Source organism: Colossoma macropomum, unplaced genomic scaffold (assembly GCF_904425465.1).
Source record: "Colossoma macropomum unplaced genomic scaffold, Colossoma_macropomum, whole genome shotgun sequence".
Taxonomy (NCBI): Eukaryota; Metazoa; Chordata; class Actinopteri; order Characiformes; family Serrasalmidae; genus Colossoma; species Colossoma macropomum.
In genome coordinates this window covers 20,996,120-21,015,976 of record NW_023494807.1, presented here as the reverse complement: position 1 = coordinate 21,015,976, position 19,857 = coordinate 20,996,120, and the positions used below count along the sequence as shown (strand labels likewise).

The following is a 19,857-nucleotide window of genomic DNA, read 5'->3' as shown; positions in this document are numbered from 1 at the left end:
AGTCCTTGGTACAGTCTAAGCTTACTGTTGCAGTTTATGAAAGCTTAAATCAGGTTGGTCTCTACATTTAAAAAACATTTGGGAAATGGGATATGAATGTGCTGTCTGTGTTACCATAAAATAGCCCAGAGTTTCTTTGTTCCGTATTTGTTCTGATAATTAAAATTAATCTATGTAATTGATAAACCTCAGCTATTAATAAAGCTATCTTATGACCCCTGGGGACTTTAGTGTATGGAGCTTGGCAGGAACTTGAACAACGATTTAATTAGATTTAATTGACTATTCAGAATTAAAAATTATTTGCCAGTTCTGTTTCTTTATGATTAATTCAAAATATTATTCAAAATAATTTTACATTTATACACTATACATTTTTATTTTATTATATCTACTTTTCGGTGGCCTATAAAAGTATTTGGACACAAACCATTGGTAAACTTTAATGATGTTCTTGAGGTTTAATGATATTCTCATATGTATTTTCTTACAGTGGTGTCAGTGAGCATGTGTTCATTGATTGAATTATGAACTCAGCTGTGTTTAACGGCATTTTGGATGCAAACCTGCTGAAGTCTGCAAAGGAACTGCTCAAATGATAATCTGAAACCGCCTTCACTAGCTGCCTTCTGAAAGAATAATAGAAAGAATAAAAAGAAAATGACAGACAAATACTGTATTGTGTCTTATTGTATCGCGACTAGCGTGTTAGCTTGGGATTAAAATATCAGCTTCTAGGTAGAGCATCAGATCAGGACACTATATGAACATCACTTCATTAAGCAATCCAGTCATATAACATAGACAATGTAGACAATGCTCATTTCAGTTTTCCCAACCAGAATTAAAATAGCAGTGGTAACGCTAACAATTGAGACACTGTACAGCACAACCTTTGTTTTAGAAAATTGTACTTTAATAGTATTGTGTTGAAAAATTAAATGTTAATATTTAAGATATGGCATATTTAATATTAACATATTTTTATCCACACTTTATTCTAGTTATATTTTAAAAATCTAATTCTGAATTGTGTACTTTTTGGACCGACTTTGTTACAGTTTTATTTTACATTTTTATTTTATTTTACGTTACACTTTTATTTTGAAGTCTGTCGCTACTAATATTTCCTGTTGAGGTCGCGTGTATTTACTCGTCACCATCGCGCGCCATATTTCTTTTCCGACTTTCCTCTAACAGGTCGCGGTGAAGAGACTCGAACCAGAATGCTCTCCAAAATAGTAGGACAGAAATATGTCTCCATTGCAAGGGCGTGGTAAGGGTTTTTGTGATAACGGGTTCGGTATTTGTTTGGTTATAGGAGCGTTTTCCGTGAAGGGAGACGGTTTTGTCCTTGGTGACCTATCTATGCAGCTGCTTTGCACTTGCTAACTAGCTAGCTGGCCAGTGTGCTCGGGTCTTGTATCGGACTCTGCCGATTTCACTGCGGTTAACTGATCGTAAATTACTTTCCCTCACATTCGTGGGGAGAACATGCATTAAATGCAGTGCTGGTCCTGAGACTGTTTAAGCAATTTTATTGAAGCAGCGAATTGGGCATCGTAGATTGCCTTTAACAGCGAGTGTTGTTGGGTCTCTGTTATTGTCTGAATCAGTACGAAGTTTAAGCTTTTTATTAGCTAGAATTTTCCGTTCCACCTTAAACGGTGCTGCCGTTATATTTCCCCCAAAATATTTTACATTTTTACATTTATAATGGAACTAAAAATCGAATAACAAGCCGACTTCAGCCATGGGAAGTCTGCAAGGTCGCGCTCCAAAATAAAAACCTCTGTAGTTGTATGTTAAAAGGAAACAATCAGTTTCAGATTGTTGACGTACTTTAGGGCTATAACTGTTCATTCAGACGTCGATTCGGCGGTGTCTTGATTCAGTAGAGCCAGCGCTTAAAGTGATTTCTGACAATAGTGAGAAGCTGAAGAAGGGATTAAAATATTTCAGAAATAGAATTTGTTCTCTGTAATAATGCTAGCCACGATACAGCGATACAATACACTGGTCAGCCATTACATTGAAACAACCTACATTGTATGTGCGCTCTTTGTCCATTTTATCAGCTCCACTTACCATAGAGGAGCACTTTGTAGTTGTACAAGTGCAGACTGTAGTCCATCTGTTTCTTCATACTTTGTTAGTCCAATTTAACCCTTCTTCAGTGGTCAGAACCCCAACAAGACTGGCACAGAGCATGTATTTGGCTGGTGGATCAGTCTCAGCACTGCAGTGACACTGATGTGATGGTGTCACGCTGGTACGAGTGGATCAGACATAGCAATGCTGCTGTAGTTTTAAAACATTTCAGTGTCTGAGAATAGTCCACCAGCCAAAAATATCCAGCCAACGGCGTCTTGTGACCACCAGCACAAACTGTGCAGTGACAGAGGAGCTGCTGTCTCTGACTTTACATCTACAAGGTGGATCAACAAGGTAGGAGTGTCTAATAGAGTGGACAGTGAGTAGACTCCAGCAGCACGGCTGTGTCGGATCCACTCATACCAGCACACCACACACCACCACCTCAGTGTCACTGTAGTGCTGAGAATTATCCACCACCCAAATAATGCCTGCTCTGTGGTCGTCCTGTGAGGATCCTGACCATTGAAGAACAGGGTAAAAGGGGGCTAACAAAGTATGCAGAAAAACAGATGGACTACAGTCTAATTGTAGAACTACAAAGTGCACCCGAATGGTAAGTGGAGCTGATAAAATGGGCAATGAGTGTAGAAACAAGGAGGTGATTTTAATGCTCAGTGTTTGCTACAATATTGTTACTCTATAGCACTAACTTTTTTAGTTCTGTGGTTTATCAGCTGACCTGGTTAGTCTTTCACTAGGCAGAATTCGCCAGGAAAGCCTGACTCACTAAAGCCAAAAGTGAGGATTGTCCAAAAGGAATGTTTGTTTACCTTTTGTTCTGTTAAATAGGTTTGATTTTTGGCCTAAGTTGTCTGACTAACAGAGATCCTGCTTTGTGAAAGATTTTCTTGATCAGAGTGGCTGCCTCAAGACAGAATTTTTTTTTTTTTTTAAAAACCTGTTCAACTTTCACCTGTTAAGAGTGCATTATATTTCATTCAAGACATTAGATTTAAACTTCCATTCACTTGTATGTAACTCATTGATCACTTACCTGCCCTCTAGGGTTCCCACACTGACTTTATGGGGAGGAGTTGGAGGCATTGCACTCGTCCACTTCACAGACTGGAGACTGATCCTGGACTATGTGCCCTACATCAATGGAAAGTTCAAGAAGGATGACTAGATGTGTGAACTTCATGGTAAGTGTTTTGTGTTGCTTTATGCTAAATGAGCCAAATTGCATGTATCATGTTTTATTGCGAGGGCTCTTTTTTGTCCCACAGTACCCTGTGACTTTAGGTCTCACTTACAGACCATGTAGAGCGATAATAGGTCCTCTCATGGCTTCTCAGCCTCAGGAATAATCTGCCAGTAATTCCTACGTATACAATAAACTTTCACAACCTGAAGATGCCTTAGAATGTGTCTTGAGTGGGCATCCTCCCAATTTGGGCAATTGCAGCTTTGTTTTTATGACTTTTTGGTTAATGCCACCAATCAGGTTCACTTTACTCAATTCCAAGTCAAGTTAATGTCATCTTAAACCTCGGGGTGAGACCAGCTTTTTTATGACTGATAATTCACCCCATATTTAAGGTCAAGCGAAATCAGTTATTTGAATGGTCACTCACTCACTGCTGCAGAAAACAGTGTTTTTGAATCTACATCCACTGATTTGCATCCAATATATGCCATTCTGTGTTCTCAAATGTGACTTATTTTCTCTTGATCTCAGAATAGTTTTAATTAAAGGTACCTTTGTGCTTACAAAATATGATCGGAGCCTGCAGTCTGGCAGTCATAAAGCTGCAATAGAGTATAATGTCTTGGTAAACAAATGTTTACAAGCTGTGCTATACAATGAACTAATTTATCTCCCCATCTATAGCTTGGTTGAAAGTTTCAAATCATGCTCTTATGCATTGAGCCTGTTCTTAAATATGTAACTTTTGTCCTATTAGAGAAGCAGTGTGTAATATTTATCTGGCAGTGAAGCTGCAGATGGCAACCATCTAAATACCCCTCTCTTACCCCTACATTTCCAAGCGTGTAGTAGAACATACAGTGGACGTCAGGTTTTCTGCCATCTCCGGTCCAGATCCTTGTTTCTGCTTCTTTGACGATGAGCATTCGCCCTTCCTTGCATTTTCTACTGCTAAATAATAAGTATAATCCTCCATTTGTCAAAATTTGGATTCTCAAACTTCTCAAATTACAGTGTTATCCAGCACTAACGTAAAAACATGAAAGGCACTCTTTAGAGTCAATGTTTGGTTTGTTCGTTCTGGCTTACTGTAGAAACATGGTGACCCAACATGTTGGAAGACGACCCACTCTTGTGTAGGTATGGGGGGGCTCATCCTAAGATAAGGAAAACACAACAATTCGTAGTTACAGGCGACTATACACTAATGAAAACATGGTTTTGTGTACTATATTCAATTTCTGCTAATAGATCCCCCTAAATTACACACTGCTCCTTTAACAAATATAGTTGTGAGTTTTGCTATGTTGGAGCAAAAAGGAAATGCAGTTATGGAAGCGGTGAATGACTCATTCTGTTCTGTTCTTTAATGCAGGACAGATTCTACACTGATTTGTGTAACAGGTCCATGTGGTGATAACTGACCTTGGCTGCTAGTTCTCAACAAGAACCTGGCAAACATTGAAGTTGGTTAACATTAGAAACTCACAGTGGCAAGCAATTGTAAATTTGTGATGGATTTTCTTTTATTTAAGCCAAGGGATTCAATGATATAAGGAATTGTATAGTCACATAAATCTAATGTGATTGGGCCACAAATCGGTGTGTGTTCCAGTCTGTTATGTCCTGTGTGACCCAAGAATAAATGGAAGCTGACAGTAGTACTGCCTTTTTTCCCTCACTAGGTCTGACAGTTTGCTGAGATTGGATTGGATCAAGGTGAACATCCTAACTGGGAATAACTGAAGGGACATGGGCACAGCTCCACTGCATGACAGGGACTAATGAACCATCTTGTGTAATTTCTGTTTAACTGCTGATCAGTATATTTATTTTTTTGGAAAAAAAAAACAGTTATAAATGCAAAGCAAAGCTGGTTCTCGCCATACAGATGTACCTCTGCCATAACGGACAACTTTAACTATGAATTATTTTTAGCAACCCTGTATGGAACCTGCTGCATATTTATAATCTGACTACATAAGTCTGAATAAACTGAAAGCAAGACTTTAAATGCCAATAGAGTCCCTGAATAATCAAGCTTTGATTATTAACTGAACTGTGCTTCTGTCTGAAAGGACCCGGTTACATTGTCCTTATGTAAAACTCCTATTTGAAACCAATGGACTGTATAACAAGGCATTTGTTTTATTCTGGGTTTTTGTTTCTTTCTGTACTCCCCACCTCCTGTCTCCTACATGTGGGTTGACTGATGGTGCTTGTCAATAAAAAGAGCAAAACTTTTACTGCAGTTGTTAATCGTATGAAAAATAAATTGCTGAACATATAAGTATCATTACCAACATTGTCATATACTTACAAGTGTACTCAAAGCTTTTATATTGATTTTAGTATGCATTAAACAAAAAAGTTGGCAGAGCAGTCATAAGACAAAAGTCAGTTTAGTTACAGCAACAGTGCAACAATGCAGAGTAGTATATGTTCTAGTATCTCACAAACCATACCTAGACTCTTCACAATGTGTGATTCACAGTTCACAAAATGCTGTTGTTGTTAGTAAGTTCTAAGCTGTGTTATCCCATTCATTTTTTCCCAGAAAGAAAATGTGAAAGAAACCTTAATTCGGTGTCACTGAGTGTTCTTAAAAAGCAATTCTACTAGACACTAGAGCTGGGCAATATGACGGTATTTATTGTTATTATTTATTTTATTATTATTTATTGTTATGTAAGTTTTTCTATGAATATCAGGGATATCAGTACTTAAAAGCCACCTCCCATTTGCATGTATGATTAAAAAGCATAATTAGTCATGTTTTAGTGGATTTTGTTGAATGTTGAATACAAATAATAAGATTAATATTTTTTATCTTATTTTTAAAATGTGTCACAACTTTTTTCTAACTTATCAAATGTCAGAAAAAAATATCGTGACACATCGTGCATCATAAAACACTTGCTGAAGTATTGTGATATTACAACGCCCACGTCTACTAGATACCCCCTTCTAGGTTACTTGCAGGGGTGCGCGAAATTATGACACATAACGTTGATTGTTAAGACAGCTAGCCAGTAGTATTCATTTGAGAAAACATGCAGTTGATTCAGATTCATAAGTGCAAGAATCGATTCTTTGAGCCGACTTCGTAGTTGCTTACTCTATACTACAAGTCTGCTCGTGTTTGGGAAACATTTAATAACAAGAAATTGCATTTAAGCTTGGGCTTCACTTCATCCTAAAACAGATTCTTGGAAACTGAGCAGTCAAATTAAAGGGAAGCGTTTAGTATGGCTTTTTATGACCAGAGAAGAAGTATCGAGTAATGTTTCTCTTGTGCTAACTTGAAGACGTCCTGAAGAAGCAGTTCACTGTCCTCATGGCCCCGATTCTCTACTATTGTACTAAGCCGAATCAGGGAATCAAGAATCGACTCCCGGAATAAAGCGAGTCAAGTGCAATAGAGTCTCACAGAGTGGCATGTAGTAAAGAAAGCGGGTGGAGCCCTAATAATGAGCAAATGTTTATATCTTAGATATAGGCGTTAGAAGTTAATACTTCTAGCCTATAAAAAAGCGGTTCACTGATGGCGTGATTCTGTTTCAGTGAAGTGAACTGAAACACGAGTCGGTTAAACTGAACCGAGTCATAATTCAACGGTTCTTAAGAATCGACTCCTAGTATAAAGAGTGGATGGGGAGGTCATGAGGTGAGAAGAGCGGCGTGCGATAAAGAAGTGGGATAGAGGCTGCATCATATTCACATTTATTCATTTTCGGCGTAGTTCTGCGAGCCCTACTGCGGACAGAATCATGGAGAGGAAAAGGTGGGAGTGCTCGGCTCTCCCAAATGGTTGGAAAAGGGAAGAAGTGACCAGAAAGTCGGGCTTGTCCGCGGGGAAAAGCGATGTCTATTATTTTAGGTACTGCTGCTGGTTTAGCCAGGGGATAACGCTAGCTAAGCTAGCTGGATAACGTTGCTAATGTGGCTTACCCAGCACTACGATAAATCTATTGTAACAGTTACTTAGCTACTATTTAGTTTACGTTTAGACCACCTCTAAATAGCGAAAACGCGCTACTTCAGGCTCGCATCTCAAGTCTAACTCTGGTGAAGGAACATCGCTACAGACTGGTTGTTTAGCTAACTTAGGTTAGCTAGGTTAGCTGCCAAGCTACCCAGTGTTGTTAGCAGCGTTGCTAGCTAGGTAACTGTTAACTTGTTATTGTAGCCAGCTAGCTTTGTTTGGGGTCCAGTTTCGGCAGCTCTCTGGCTACTTTAACAGCTTTGATAGTTTAATGCACACTTACCCAGGTAGAAAGTTGTTTTTAAACTTTATTGGATTAACTTGGCTAGTTAGCCCGCTGTATTCATTTGCGATCAGATGTGCCAATTGAGTAGACAGATATTGGCTTGCACGAGGCAACAAGTCAAGTTGAGGCGAAGTGCTTTTTGAGAGTGCACTTACACGGCGTTTAGTAGCTGAAGAGGGGATTTCATTTTGCATGAACTCAACTCTAAAATAACTGCTCGTCCTGCACTGTAAACAAGTTAGTTGGCTTTAAAAATATTATGCAAATTTATTGCCGCGAAAAAAGAAGTAAAGTTACTTAACAGGTTCAAGCTTAAATAACGTCATATATAACGTTACAGTTGCTTGGTAAGTTTCAGTGATTCGCACTTCTGCAGCAAGTAAGGTTAACTCCAACAGCCCAATCATAGTATGTGGTTTCCACTGAGCTGGTAATACTCTACTTTTTGAAGTTTTGCTTACTCTTAAAATAGTTAGATTGACTTAACAGTCAAATTCTACTCTTGTGGTGTTAAGTATTGGCATCAATTAAAACAAGTCAGTTAAATTAAATGAACTCTTTTGTACAATAACAAATAAATGACTTGCATAAGACTAGAATCACTATTTTCTGAGGACTCTTAATAACTGTTAAATGTTTGCTGTTCTGTTAGCATTCATGGCTGTGGGCTGAACTGATAAACCACAAATGAGCTGATCTTAACTAAATTTACCTCAGTAACTAAGGGTTATAGAAGAGATAATAAGCATTGCTAGTGTTGTATTAGTAATTTTATCTAATCACTAAACCAAAATAATAATTATGTTTTACTGTGTCATTTTATCACGCCGTGGGTTGTAACAATACACATTTTCATGTTCAGTACGATTTTTGATTCTGAGGCGAAGATTAAATTTTCAATGTTTGTCCAAATAGTTACAGATTTAGATCTGCACGTTTTTAATTATGTACTACACAGATTTGTTGGGCTCAATAAAAGAGTTCTTGCAAAAACTGCTTTTATAAAACAGTAGAACTGAACCATAAACAATAGCAAAATAAATAATCAATCATTGAGGGTGGTTTCCACAAAAGATAGTGAATGACCAGAGGAGTGTGTAGGCTGTAGTTTAAAGTTTTGTTATACTGTTGTGAACAAATCTTTCAGATCTTTTGATGCTTGTTGAAATCATTGTACTTCTATCACCATTGTCTAGACACTCGGCTGTGTTGCTCTAAAAAAGTTACCAACACCACTTTGATTCTAACTGATGGATAAAATAATTCTGAACATCATCCACATCTTTCAGATTGTTTAGAGACTGCAGTTTGCATTTCATGGTTGCTCATTCAGGTCAGATTTAATAGTTTAATTGCAATTCATTTCCTTGTTGTCCTTAGGAAATGTGGATTCTCTGGTTTAATCTAACACAGAAAAAACAAAACCTAATATCGATACGTTATATTGGTATCTCATGTAAAACTTGGGAGGATTTCTGCTGATCTGGTTATTGTATTTGATTATTCTGGCATTTGTAACAGGGCTAATTTTTAACTTTCATCCTTATTTTGTATCCACAGTCCTACAGGAAAGAAATTTCGGAGTAAGCCACAACTGGCCCGTTACCTGGGCAACTCTATGGACCTGAGCTCCTTTGATTTTCGTACAGGAAAAATGATAATGAGCAAACTGAACAAGAACAGGCATCGTCTGCGCTATGACCACAGCGGTCAGACCAGGGTAGGTTGCAGACTTGTGAAAAAGTGTGAAGTTGCATAATTTCTAGATGCCATTTACTCTGGACATCCATCTATAGGAGAATCGGTTTAAGTGGATTTTCCTGTGAAATATAGAAATGTGACCATGCTTATCATAGGGGTTTCACAGTCCTGGTGACCCTACGCTATGCACATTTTTTGCGTTTTCTGTCATCTAGCAGGCCTGATTCAACTGTTTAATTAGTTAACAAGCTCTCTGACTGTTGGATCAGGTGTGTTGGAGTAGGGACACAAAAAAAGGACCGGTGTGGCTGCAGGTAGGAGTGGGTAATATGGCAAAAATATCGTTTTACAATACTTAAAGATATTTTCACAGTACACACTGTATATCATGATTTTGACTCCCAGACATGCACTAGTAGAGCCACATTTAAAAACAGCCATATAAAACTCTTGACACAGTGGTATTTATACATTTCACATAGTGCACTCCATTGAATCCAATTTAACAGAAATCATTGTATTTAAATTTCATTAAAAATAGAACAGTGTACCTAGAAAAGCATATTGTGTATCGTGATGATAAAATGTATCACAATAACAATGAAGTATTATCATTATCAGTTGCAGGTTTAAATACCAAACAAGCAGAAGGCTGTGGTTACACTTATTTAATCAGTTAATCCCAGTTTTCAAATGGCTAATCATATGTGCTTTGTTGAATTGCAAACCTGTATGTGGAAACGACTGGACATCAACATGAAATTCCCAGGATTGGGATTGGAATTTAGGATTTGAAACATACAACACACACAGATTTCGACACCCTTGATTAGGACTGATCAGGCAAAATATCTACTTGTGATTTTTCTGATCAGTATTTTTTTCTGTAAATTAAGCTTTTGTTTTTTTCCCTAAGAGCAAAATATCTCATTTTTTCACGCTTAAGATTTGATCACTGAAGGTAGTGTGCTACACTGCTGGTTCATAAGCTTAGCATTAATAGATTAAAATTCTCTCTTAAAATAATGCTGGAAATGCAGTTGTTGTTGGTGTTGCATAGAGTTACATTAAGTACTGAAGTCGTGTACTATAAAAGAAGTATAGATCATCTAAGAAAATTGTAACCCAGTAAACTATTGATCTCAGCAGTGTTTTTGCCAGTAGAAACATATGAGACAATGTACAAAAAAAAAATGAAACAGGAATTTCATTTCTATGTTTGCATGTGTGTTTATTTGTAAGTAGAATACAGTTAGAAGAATGCATATTTGGTTAGATAAACCTGGTATTGGATACTACATACTGAACTTTCTTTGAGAATATTGTTTGTTTGCTTTTTTTGTTTTGTTTTTTTTTGTTGTTTTTTTTTGCATTTATTTTATAAATGCTTACTACCCACTCATAGTTTTTATAATGTTGCACAGCACTTTCTGTGTACATTATCTATTTTATTTTTTTTTATTTGTTTTTAAGGGTAAGCCTGATCTGAACACCTCTCTACCAGTGCGACAGACAGCCTCTATCTTCAAACAGCCTGTTACCAAGGTCACAAACCATCCCAACAACAAAGTGAAGTCAGACCCTCAGAAGGCCGTGGATCAGCCGAGACAGGTAACCAAACAGCCTTTAGGTTCAACCGGGGTGGAATTTACTGTTTCACTGGGAACTAAACTGAGTCTGAAAGCTTTGGTTATAGTTTCACTGATGGTACCTTTAGCCATTCTGTAGTGGGGCTGGTGCACAAAACTGACTTTGTCAGCATCACATAAATCATATATTCTATGAGTCTGAATGCATGTTTGAATAAGAAATGCACTGCTGATTAGTAACTGCTCATATTAGGCCCTGTGCATACCTGGTATTAATATCTGTGTCAAATGATGTGATCGTGAGTGGGCAGCAAGACGTATAGTTGCTTAATGCTGGCATTTTCAGGTGTCTCAAATGCATCTCCGGTGATGACTTACGATAAGATAAGACTGGAGGAAGGGTACTGCCTACATTTACTTACTCTTAGGTTTATTATCAGACAGAAATATTCTATGAGTATTTATTCATGTAAATGTATGGACTGTAATGTTTAGATTGCATGGACTGCTGATGCAACTTAAACAAACAGGAGAGAAGATTAATAAAAAAGCTGTGCTGCTGTTTTTATCGCTGCAGTGATGATGCATTTGATTATGATGGTCCTTTGTTGTTTTAAGGGATGCACTGGGGTGCATTAGTGTTCAAACTACACATGTTCTGATCATCTCTAGATGTGGTTTGAGTGGTCAGATCAGAGTGCGATTTTGAGAGGCATTGTATCCCATTCACACCTGTACTTTTATGATTGGATTACTCCAGGTGCCAGGTTTTAATGGGGCCAGTTGTACTGGTTGCTACTATGCCTGATTATTGTTTGAGTTAATCTGTGTTTATAAGGTATGGACAATCTTCAAACCTGAGCAGTGGCATCTAATCTGTTGAATGTTTCTCCTCAGCTGTTCTGGGAGAAGAAGCTTAGTGGACTGAATGCGTATGATATAGCTGAAGAGTTAATGAAGACGATGGATCTTCCCAAAGGCCTACAAGGTGAGTAGCTGTGTGGAAAAGTGAAGGAAATCTGAATGCATACATCCAACATCTGATCAGGGATAAAACCAAGATTTCTTCAAGCACACATACATGCTACAGCTTAGAATGTTCATTTATATTGCTTGTGGGTAGTAAGACATTTTTCTTCTCTCGGCTGTGGGGTTTTATGTACCCAAAACCTGTCGTCATTCATTTTTATGTGGCCATTTTCCAGCCTAAAACATATTGTCTTTCAATCTATTTCTAACATCCAAAAAGTAAAAAGGAAAATTCTGTACACCATGATATGGATCATTTAAGCTGCATTGTTCCTCTAGTAGATGTCCAAACTTGTCCATATTGCTGCTGTTGGAACATAACCTTGTTTTTCAGTTTTTGACGATTTGAAAATGTCTGTTGCCCTTTACATTGTGTGTAAATTTCATGACGAATGGGCCAAAAGAAACAGCCCAGAATTACTTGGAAAAAGTGTGGTTCCATTGCCTTCCATTAGAGATTGGAGATACAAGGTTTTGTTCCGACAACAGCGATATGCTGCTTTCGCATTACTTTGCAATTTTCTGGTTGTAACACTGATAAATAACTATTTAAGAAAGAAATCAAATTAGGTGCTTTATAGTGACCTGAATTGTCTCATTTCTGTTTTTAAATTGTGTAATGTTTGAAAGTGTCCTCCACTGCAGGGGTTGGCCCAGGCTACACGGATAAAACTCTGCTGTCTGCCATTGCCAGTGCCCTGCACACCACCTCTGCCCCCATCACAGGCCAGCTATCTGCTGCAGTGGAGAAGAACCCTGGAGTTTGGCTCAACACCACACAGCCTCTCTGCAAGGCTTTTACAGTCACTGATGAGGACATCAGGTACATTAGCACAAAATAACACTACGTCTCCCAGTGTGAATCCTCCAAGAGTTCCATCTGTCTCCACTCACTACCCATTATTCATTCAAAGTTATTTATTATCTTATTTATCAGTTATAAGGAAACAAGTGTATGTGTAAGTGTGTCTGATTGAAGTATCCTGAATAGCATGTGGACCACGCTATGTCTGATTTATCAAATCAATGAAAGAGAAGCATTCATCAAGCTCATGAGCCATTGGTTGTCCTTTGATTGGTCACAGAATACTCTTTCATGCACAAGCTTAATGTACCCTGACTGCATTTCTGATCCTCAAGCATTTGTCTGTTTACACTTACTACCCAACTAAAAGACATATGAGCCAATTAAGGCCTCATTCGGAAAATTTCAATTAACATTTTGAAACAGTATTCAAACTTAATTACGTACCATTTTAGTGTAAAGCACTTCTAAAGCATTTCGTTTTTTAAAAAAATTGAGCATTTTTCAGGTTGTCAGATATTCCACTCAGACATACGTGCACTCTGCCTAGGCTTAGGGGGTGTAACAACACACAAAACACAACATCTGATTTGATATGGTATATTTTTCAATACAGCAAAAATAAGTAGTGCCCAAGTATGAGCCTTGTGTTCATATGTTAGTGTTAGTATGTAAATAATTTTGCATCATGCACACGGCCTAGGTCCACTAGGGTTGTAATGATACACATTTGCATGTTTAATATAATTTCAAATTCTGAGGTCAAGATTCAGTTTGATTATTTCATATTTTGTGTGCTAAATAGTTATATGATGCGCAAGTATGGATTTCCCATTATTTAGTTATTAGTTAACTCTTCATTAAGCATTAGCTATTACTTAGTAATTGATTAAGCACTTATCAATTAGTAATTAAGTACACTGTTAGTTGATAAGTTAGTTTGTCGTTAGTTTGTGGCTTACTTACTCGTTATCTGTGTGCTAATTGCTGCTTATTACATTGTTAATTAACTAATAAGTATTTTTCTTCATATAAAGAAGTAACGTGATAACTTACTAGCACCTATAACCTATGGCCGTTAATCATCAAAGTTACGTAAAAAAAGAACACGTTTTTTTGCCTTTTATAAGGTATGAACTGCTCTGCGTCTGATTCATAACAATTTTGTACGATGTGGAAACAAGTGGAGATTTGAGCATAAATGATAAATCAGCTTCAGTGCATGAAACCAGCCTACCAGCACCTCATTTACATATCATTTACATGAATCACACACTAATTCATGCAGATGTTTCAGTAGCCAGCCAATAAAACGGCAGTGTTTGGCATGAAAGCTAATGGCCGTGCTCATGGGTGGAGTTTGATGTCCAGCAGTGAGTGCACTCCTCCCCTGCTGACCAAACTTAATAGTATTAAAATGACAACAACTGGTAAAAATAAAATGTGAAATAAAACAAAATACTCTGTGTTGTTAACATAGTAGAGTGATTGTTTAGTGTAATTAATTCCCTAAAATAAACGCTGTATTATTGCAGTGTATGACAACAAAAGCACAGTGTAATGTGTCTTTAAATGGAACATGAAATAGTTGCAGCACTTGTTTATATCAATGTGCATGTAAAGTAAGTACATCCACTTTTGTACTGGACTGTCATGCACACAAATTAGTATTATTGAAATTTTCTATTGTTGTTCTTATTTTTGCAATTACAGATTATGTTGATAATAGTTTTGGTTAATTAGCCACATATCCAGCATTTATGCCCAAATTTACATGCACTCCTACCAGATATGAGTACAGATATGCCAAGATGAACGTGATGAATAACAAAACCGTCCATGAATTTGTGTACGCTCATCTTATGGTCAGATGTGACCATAAGCATCTTTAATGAGCAAGTTAATTAACAGATAATTAGCGGGATTAACACATAGGTGCTAGTAAGTTATCACGTTACTTCTTTATATGAAGAAAAATACTTATTAGTTAATTAACAATGTAATAAGCAGCAATTAGCACACAGATAACGAGTAAGTAAGCCACAAACTAACGACAAACTAACTTATCAACTAACAGTGTACTTAATTACTAATTGATAAGTGCTTAATCAATTACTAAGTAATAGCTAATGCTTAATGAAGAGTTAACTAATAACTAAATAATGGGAAACTAATAGTTGATTATTATATATTTAACGATTGATTAGCGACCCTTAATGTAAAGTGTTACCGATAACTAACTCTTAAATGGTTAAGTAGGCGGTGAACAGAAAACTCTGTCTACCAGTTTAGATGATTTGAACTTTAACATGCGAAACCTTTTGCGAGTTTGGCTCAAATAAATAAGTTCTCAAATACAGTTGTTTTCAGTGTCTGCCCAGCTGCCCTTGAACAAAATAAACCTCAAAGATCACAACCCCTAGAAATTAAAATCTATCATTTATAAAAAGCCCAGTCTTTTGAGCATGCATAACATAAGCCCCTCCCCGTTTCTGCCCAATTTACTCTGAAAGAAAGCACTCGGATGTCTAGTTTTTATCATTAACAGTCTCCATGAAAAGTGGTAATGAGAGAGATGAGAGGAGAGACAGTTTTAAACTGTTTAACTTGTTTGAAGTTTGTGTATGCCCATTATATTGTCAGATTTTACTGTGTGCAACTGATGATTTAAAGGCCCCAGATTGTACAAAACCTGGAGTATTTTACATTCACTCAACAGTATATGATGGTTATATTAAAGTCACATGGTCGATTTGCATTAGATGTGGCATCATTCTCTTGGCACCAAAGATTTCCTATAAAATAAATCCTTGAACACATTCTACTGTACAAGTACTTTAATGAAATTGAATTGAGCTTGGTATTTTGCCTCTTGCACACTGCTCAGTTTGTCATTGTCAATGTTTTACTCCTTCTTGTAGAGTATATGAACCACTGTGCCCATCTTGTCATGCTGTGGTAGGATGGGGTGTTGCAACACTCTGGCTTTGTTTGAAATAGCATACTACATATTGCACAAAGCCAAACTCCAGGTCAGTAGAGTGTGATATGCCCTTTTTTCAACGAGCCCTGGATCGCATTGATAGCCTTTTGGGAACCGGAGATACGAGACCCTGGAGACACTCACCCGCAGCGGAGATCCAGAGAGCCAGAGAAATTATCAGTGCCGTAACTTGGCAAAAATAAGAGTAACTGCTTCAAACTTTACAGGATTATAGGGCATTAAGCCCCTTCTCCAACAACACATGACTTTTTATTGTAGTCTTCGGGAAACTGGAGATAGCTATGTTCAGGATCCTTGAAGCACTGTCAGTCAAACTCTACAGACAGATGTGCCCTTTCCAGCGATTCCTGGATCACAATGCCAGCCTTCAGGAAACTAGAGATATGGACCCCAAAATAACCGGGTCCTCACCTGTTGTCTTCTCTAAGGCTCACACGTTGTTAGTGTGACGATCGCATGATCAGCGATTAGTTGACATCAAGCTTAAAGCATCATAAAGCTTGCTAAAACCTGGCCTAAAAAGCTGCTAGCATCATTTGCTAAGCAGTGATTGGAAGGCTGAGCAAATAGAATGGGTCTTGAGATGATTCTGATTGGCTCAGTCCTGGATGTTAGCAGTCTAGTCACACCCCTGCCCTGTAGTATGGCACATGGCTTTAACTGTATTTTATACTACTATGACGAGCCTCTGATGGGGCGGCGATGCCAGATGCCCATTCCGATGCCATAGCCTTTGCATCCTTACTGGCTCGTTGCCTTATTTTATCTAATTAGAAATCAGCTACCCCCCCTACGCACGTGCAATGGGTGGGAGAGGTGATGGCATATGTAAAGCTCGAAGTTAAAATACTCAACCAGGGGATCCACCCAAATGTTCCATAAGGTTTGGCAACCATTTTTAAACTACTTTAACTCTGAGTTTTCTGCTAGAGATACTGGTAAATAGAACAATGTATCTAGTCTTTAATTCATGGACAATCGCTGTTTTATTTTATTTTTTTATTTATTTATTTTTTTTCCTTCCTCTTTTTTTCTTTTGTATGTGTGTTTTGCGTAGGTGTGGTCTTGTTTATTGTGCAATCCTATGTGTTGCATGTTGTTTACATTCACAAAGTCAATAAAAATGCTTGAATATATACTACTATGACAAGTAGCATGCAGTACACGGTATGGACCCTGTGCTAGTGCAGTATGTAGTATAGCAGTATGCCATTTCTAATGCACCCTCTGTTTGTGCTACAGGAAGCAGGAAGACCTTGTGTACAGTGTGAGGAAGCGGCTGGAGGAGGCTCTAATGGCAGACATGTTAGCTCACGTAGAAGAGGCCACCCTTGATGCAGCGTCTCTGAAAGAGGAGGCCAGCTGCAAAGAAGAGACAGAGACTGTATAGCCATGGTAAGAGAAAAAAGTGCTTCTATAGATATTCAGAGGGATAACTTATTTCCAAAGTGTTTATTTCTTGTACTTACAAACTCTCATTTTACCCAATTGTTATTACTGCAAGAAACCTGCTGCTTGTGTTGTCCTTTCAAATATTATGTATATCAGCAAATTAATACAGCATTCATAATCAGATTTTAGTCAGCTATGAGAAACTGTTTATTAAAACAGTTAAACTCTTTATCCTGTTTATTAAAGTCAAACTGTCTATCTATCCACGCTTCATCCACAAAGGCATTGTTTTGTAGCAGCTGTTGTGAGGCAATGGTGTAACAATGTCAATACATTTTCGAAAAAAATGCATGGAAAAAGCCTATAGAAATGTAAAACTGTTTGTGATACAGCCCTCATTTACAGTATTTTGTGGAAGCCACTGTCAGTTAATTAATTGTTAATTTAGTTTCAATCTAAAAGCTTAGGTTTTGCATGTATTTTAATCAGTGATGCAGTGAAATGAAAATTTATGGCTGAAACCAAAAGCTAAGATCAGGACTCGAATCCGAAAACCCCTTTTGAATGAATTGTAAAGAAAAACACTTCAAAGTTAATGTAGAAAAATCGCTGTTTTTTTATGTAGTTAGTTCTTTCAATAGGACTTAATTGAGCAGACAATAAATGAAAACATTTGCAAAACTATTACAATATGTTGTACATTATGCGCCTGCAAAATCCGGTGTCTTCAGAATGGTTGGTCTTCCAAGGCAGTGTTTTTTTGTTTTTTTTTAATTAAATTTTGCCTTTTGCCATTTGTAAACTTTTATGTCATTTCAAAAACTAAGATTACAGATGGTGTCTGCATGCTGACTTTTCTTTTGACTTTTTTTATTTAATATTTTTAATATTTTAATATTTTTAAGGGAGAAGGTCTACATGAGTCAGGCAGTAACTATATTTATGCTTCGCAGCTAATGGCCAGTAAACCCGAAGAAGACGTGACATAAACATAATGTAAAACCCAAACTTCATGCTGTGTTTTAAAAACATTGGGTCACTTTACCTGAAAATGTAAATATACATCATCTAGAAGATAAAGAATATTTAAAGGCTTCATTTCATCAAGCATGTAGTTGGTTTCAGCGTCACTCCAAAAATATTATGTTGCTGTCTCGCAGGGTGCTTAAAGATCAGGGTGCTCTGATTAAAGAAATCAGAGTAATAGTATACATGCAGTCAAAAGTCCTGAGCTAAAATCCAGCTTTCTTTATTGGATTTCTTAATCGGATTTCTGGACCTTACTCCAATCTAAGAAATCGAAGTATCACCGTTTGAAATAATCAGATAACTGCAGAAATTTGATTATGATCGGATTATTAATTGTGTGTAAACACACCCATTGTGCATTTGTGACATGCTGACGTAATTTCAATTATGACAGGTGACCGGGAGTCCAAGAGACCACAGTGGCATGCTTCCACATGCATGCCAATTAAAAATCAGCTTTGCAACAGTTGCTACACTAGAATGCATTTGTGGACAGAGCCCATGGATTGGTCAGTTCAGTGTGTTGATTGTTCAAGTGTCATTCATTCCCGTGTCCGATGTATAACCTATTCCTCTGTGTTCAGTGATGCTGAAGGGAGTAGTGTGGACCACAGAATTCCCCTGCTGTGCGGATACAGACACACACCGTTAAAAAGGACCTGATAGCTCATGCTGTCCCTCGATGTAAAAGTAATATTTTTTTCTGTTGTTTTTCTATGTCTACTTTTTCAGTTTTTCAGTTTTTACAGTGCCCCTCTAAATTAACCGTGAAACTTAATGTTTTACGTTTGCAGTTCCTAGGAACAGTTTCTAATTTTCAACTTTGCTATAATTAATAGTATTTTTACTTTCATTTGCTGTGTATTTTAAGTGTTTGTGTCTTGCCATACTCCAATTGTACATGTGAGAATGGTGCTTTATGTTCTCACAGATACATAGTTTACCATTCGCTACAGGCAATACACACAGTTTTTAAAGGGCAGTTTTACAGGAGTTGAGTGTTGAGAGTGCTTCTCCAGACAACTCTAGATGGGGAGTACAAGCAACCCTGCTGTCTGTTCTCTACAGTCCCAAACTAATAATATTGTTAGAGTCGTTGTGGGAGTTACAGTCTTAAAGTCCTACTTACAGTCCTGTCTGCTACATCTGTATTGTACTTTTGATTATGTTGGACAATTTCACTGCATTTCACTGTACTTAAATAGCATAACGGAGAACCTGATGACTCAAAACTCACTTCTAATAGAAGCCACTGGACAGTTTCCGAATTGCGTAAAAGTGTTTTTGCGGGAAAAAAAATATTTGGGAAACACTGAAGGGGAGACATATATATACATACATACATACATACATACATACATACATACATACATACATACATATAACTACATAACTCAAATTTGAAACTACATCCACTGAAATGATGAGTTTTATAGGCTGAATGCAGTATCTGATTTTCATCACAGATGTGCAGTAAGAGCAACAGTGGCTACATGTTCCAATTACTATATACATTGTATCGTATACATGCAGTCAGTGGTTCCACCGCTGCGATTATAGCCTCTCGCTCTCGTTACAGTGGAGGCTCTCGAGGGGAGGTGTAGTTTTCCACATTACTGTTGCTTTTGTTAGTTTGCAGCTTATTGATTTGTCCATAGGTCACACATTAGCACTGTCTAATAGAGTCTGTTGAACATACTGAAGGTTTTGAACAAGAGGGCTACAATCATGGA

At 37.4% G+C, this 19,857-nt stretch overlaps 2 protein-coding genes across 5 annotated transcripts; both read left to right on the top strand.

The window, feature by feature from the left end:
* The first annotated feature begins 1,144 nt into the window (after window positions 1-1,144).
* On the top strand, window positions 1,145-5,550 carry LOC118797557 (cytochrome b-c1 complex subunit 10). Its single transcript, XM_036556923.1, has 3 exons — window positions 1,145-1,276; window positions 3,163-3,299; window positions 4,990-5,550. Exons 1-2 carry the CDS (start codon window positions 1,227-1,229, stop codon window positions 3,281-3,283), a joined length of 171 nt encoding a protein of 56 aa, XP_036412816.1. The 5' UTR covers window positions 1,145-1,226; the 3' UTR covers window positions 3,284-3,299; window positions 4,990-5,550.
* Window positions 5,551-6,947: 1,397 nt separating this feature from the next.
* Window positions 6,948-19,827, top strand: mbd3a (methyl-CpG binding domain protein 3a). Of its 4 annotated transcripts, none has more exons than XM_036556920.1 (7): window positions 6,948-7,088; window positions 9,136-9,295; window positions 10,750-10,887; window positions 11,763-11,853; window positions 12,525-12,717; window positions 16,946-17,098; window positions 18,709-19,827. In XM_036556920.1, exons 1-6 carry the CDS (start codon window positions 7,075-7,077, stop codon window positions 17,091-17,093), a joined length of 744 nt encoding a protein of 247 aa, XP_036412813.1. In that variant the 5' UTR covers window positions 6,948-7,074; the 3' UTR covers window positions 17,094-17,098; window positions 18,709-19,827. The 4 variants fall into 4 exon arrangements, with proteins under 4 accessions (XP_036412813.1, XP_036412812.1, XP_036412811.1 ...); XM_036556919.1 differs by having other exon boundaries at window positions 6,948-7,184; window positions 12,540-12,717; XM_036556918.1 differs by having other exon boundaries at window positions 6,948-7,184.
* Window positions 19,828-19,857: the final 30 nt, after the last annotated feature.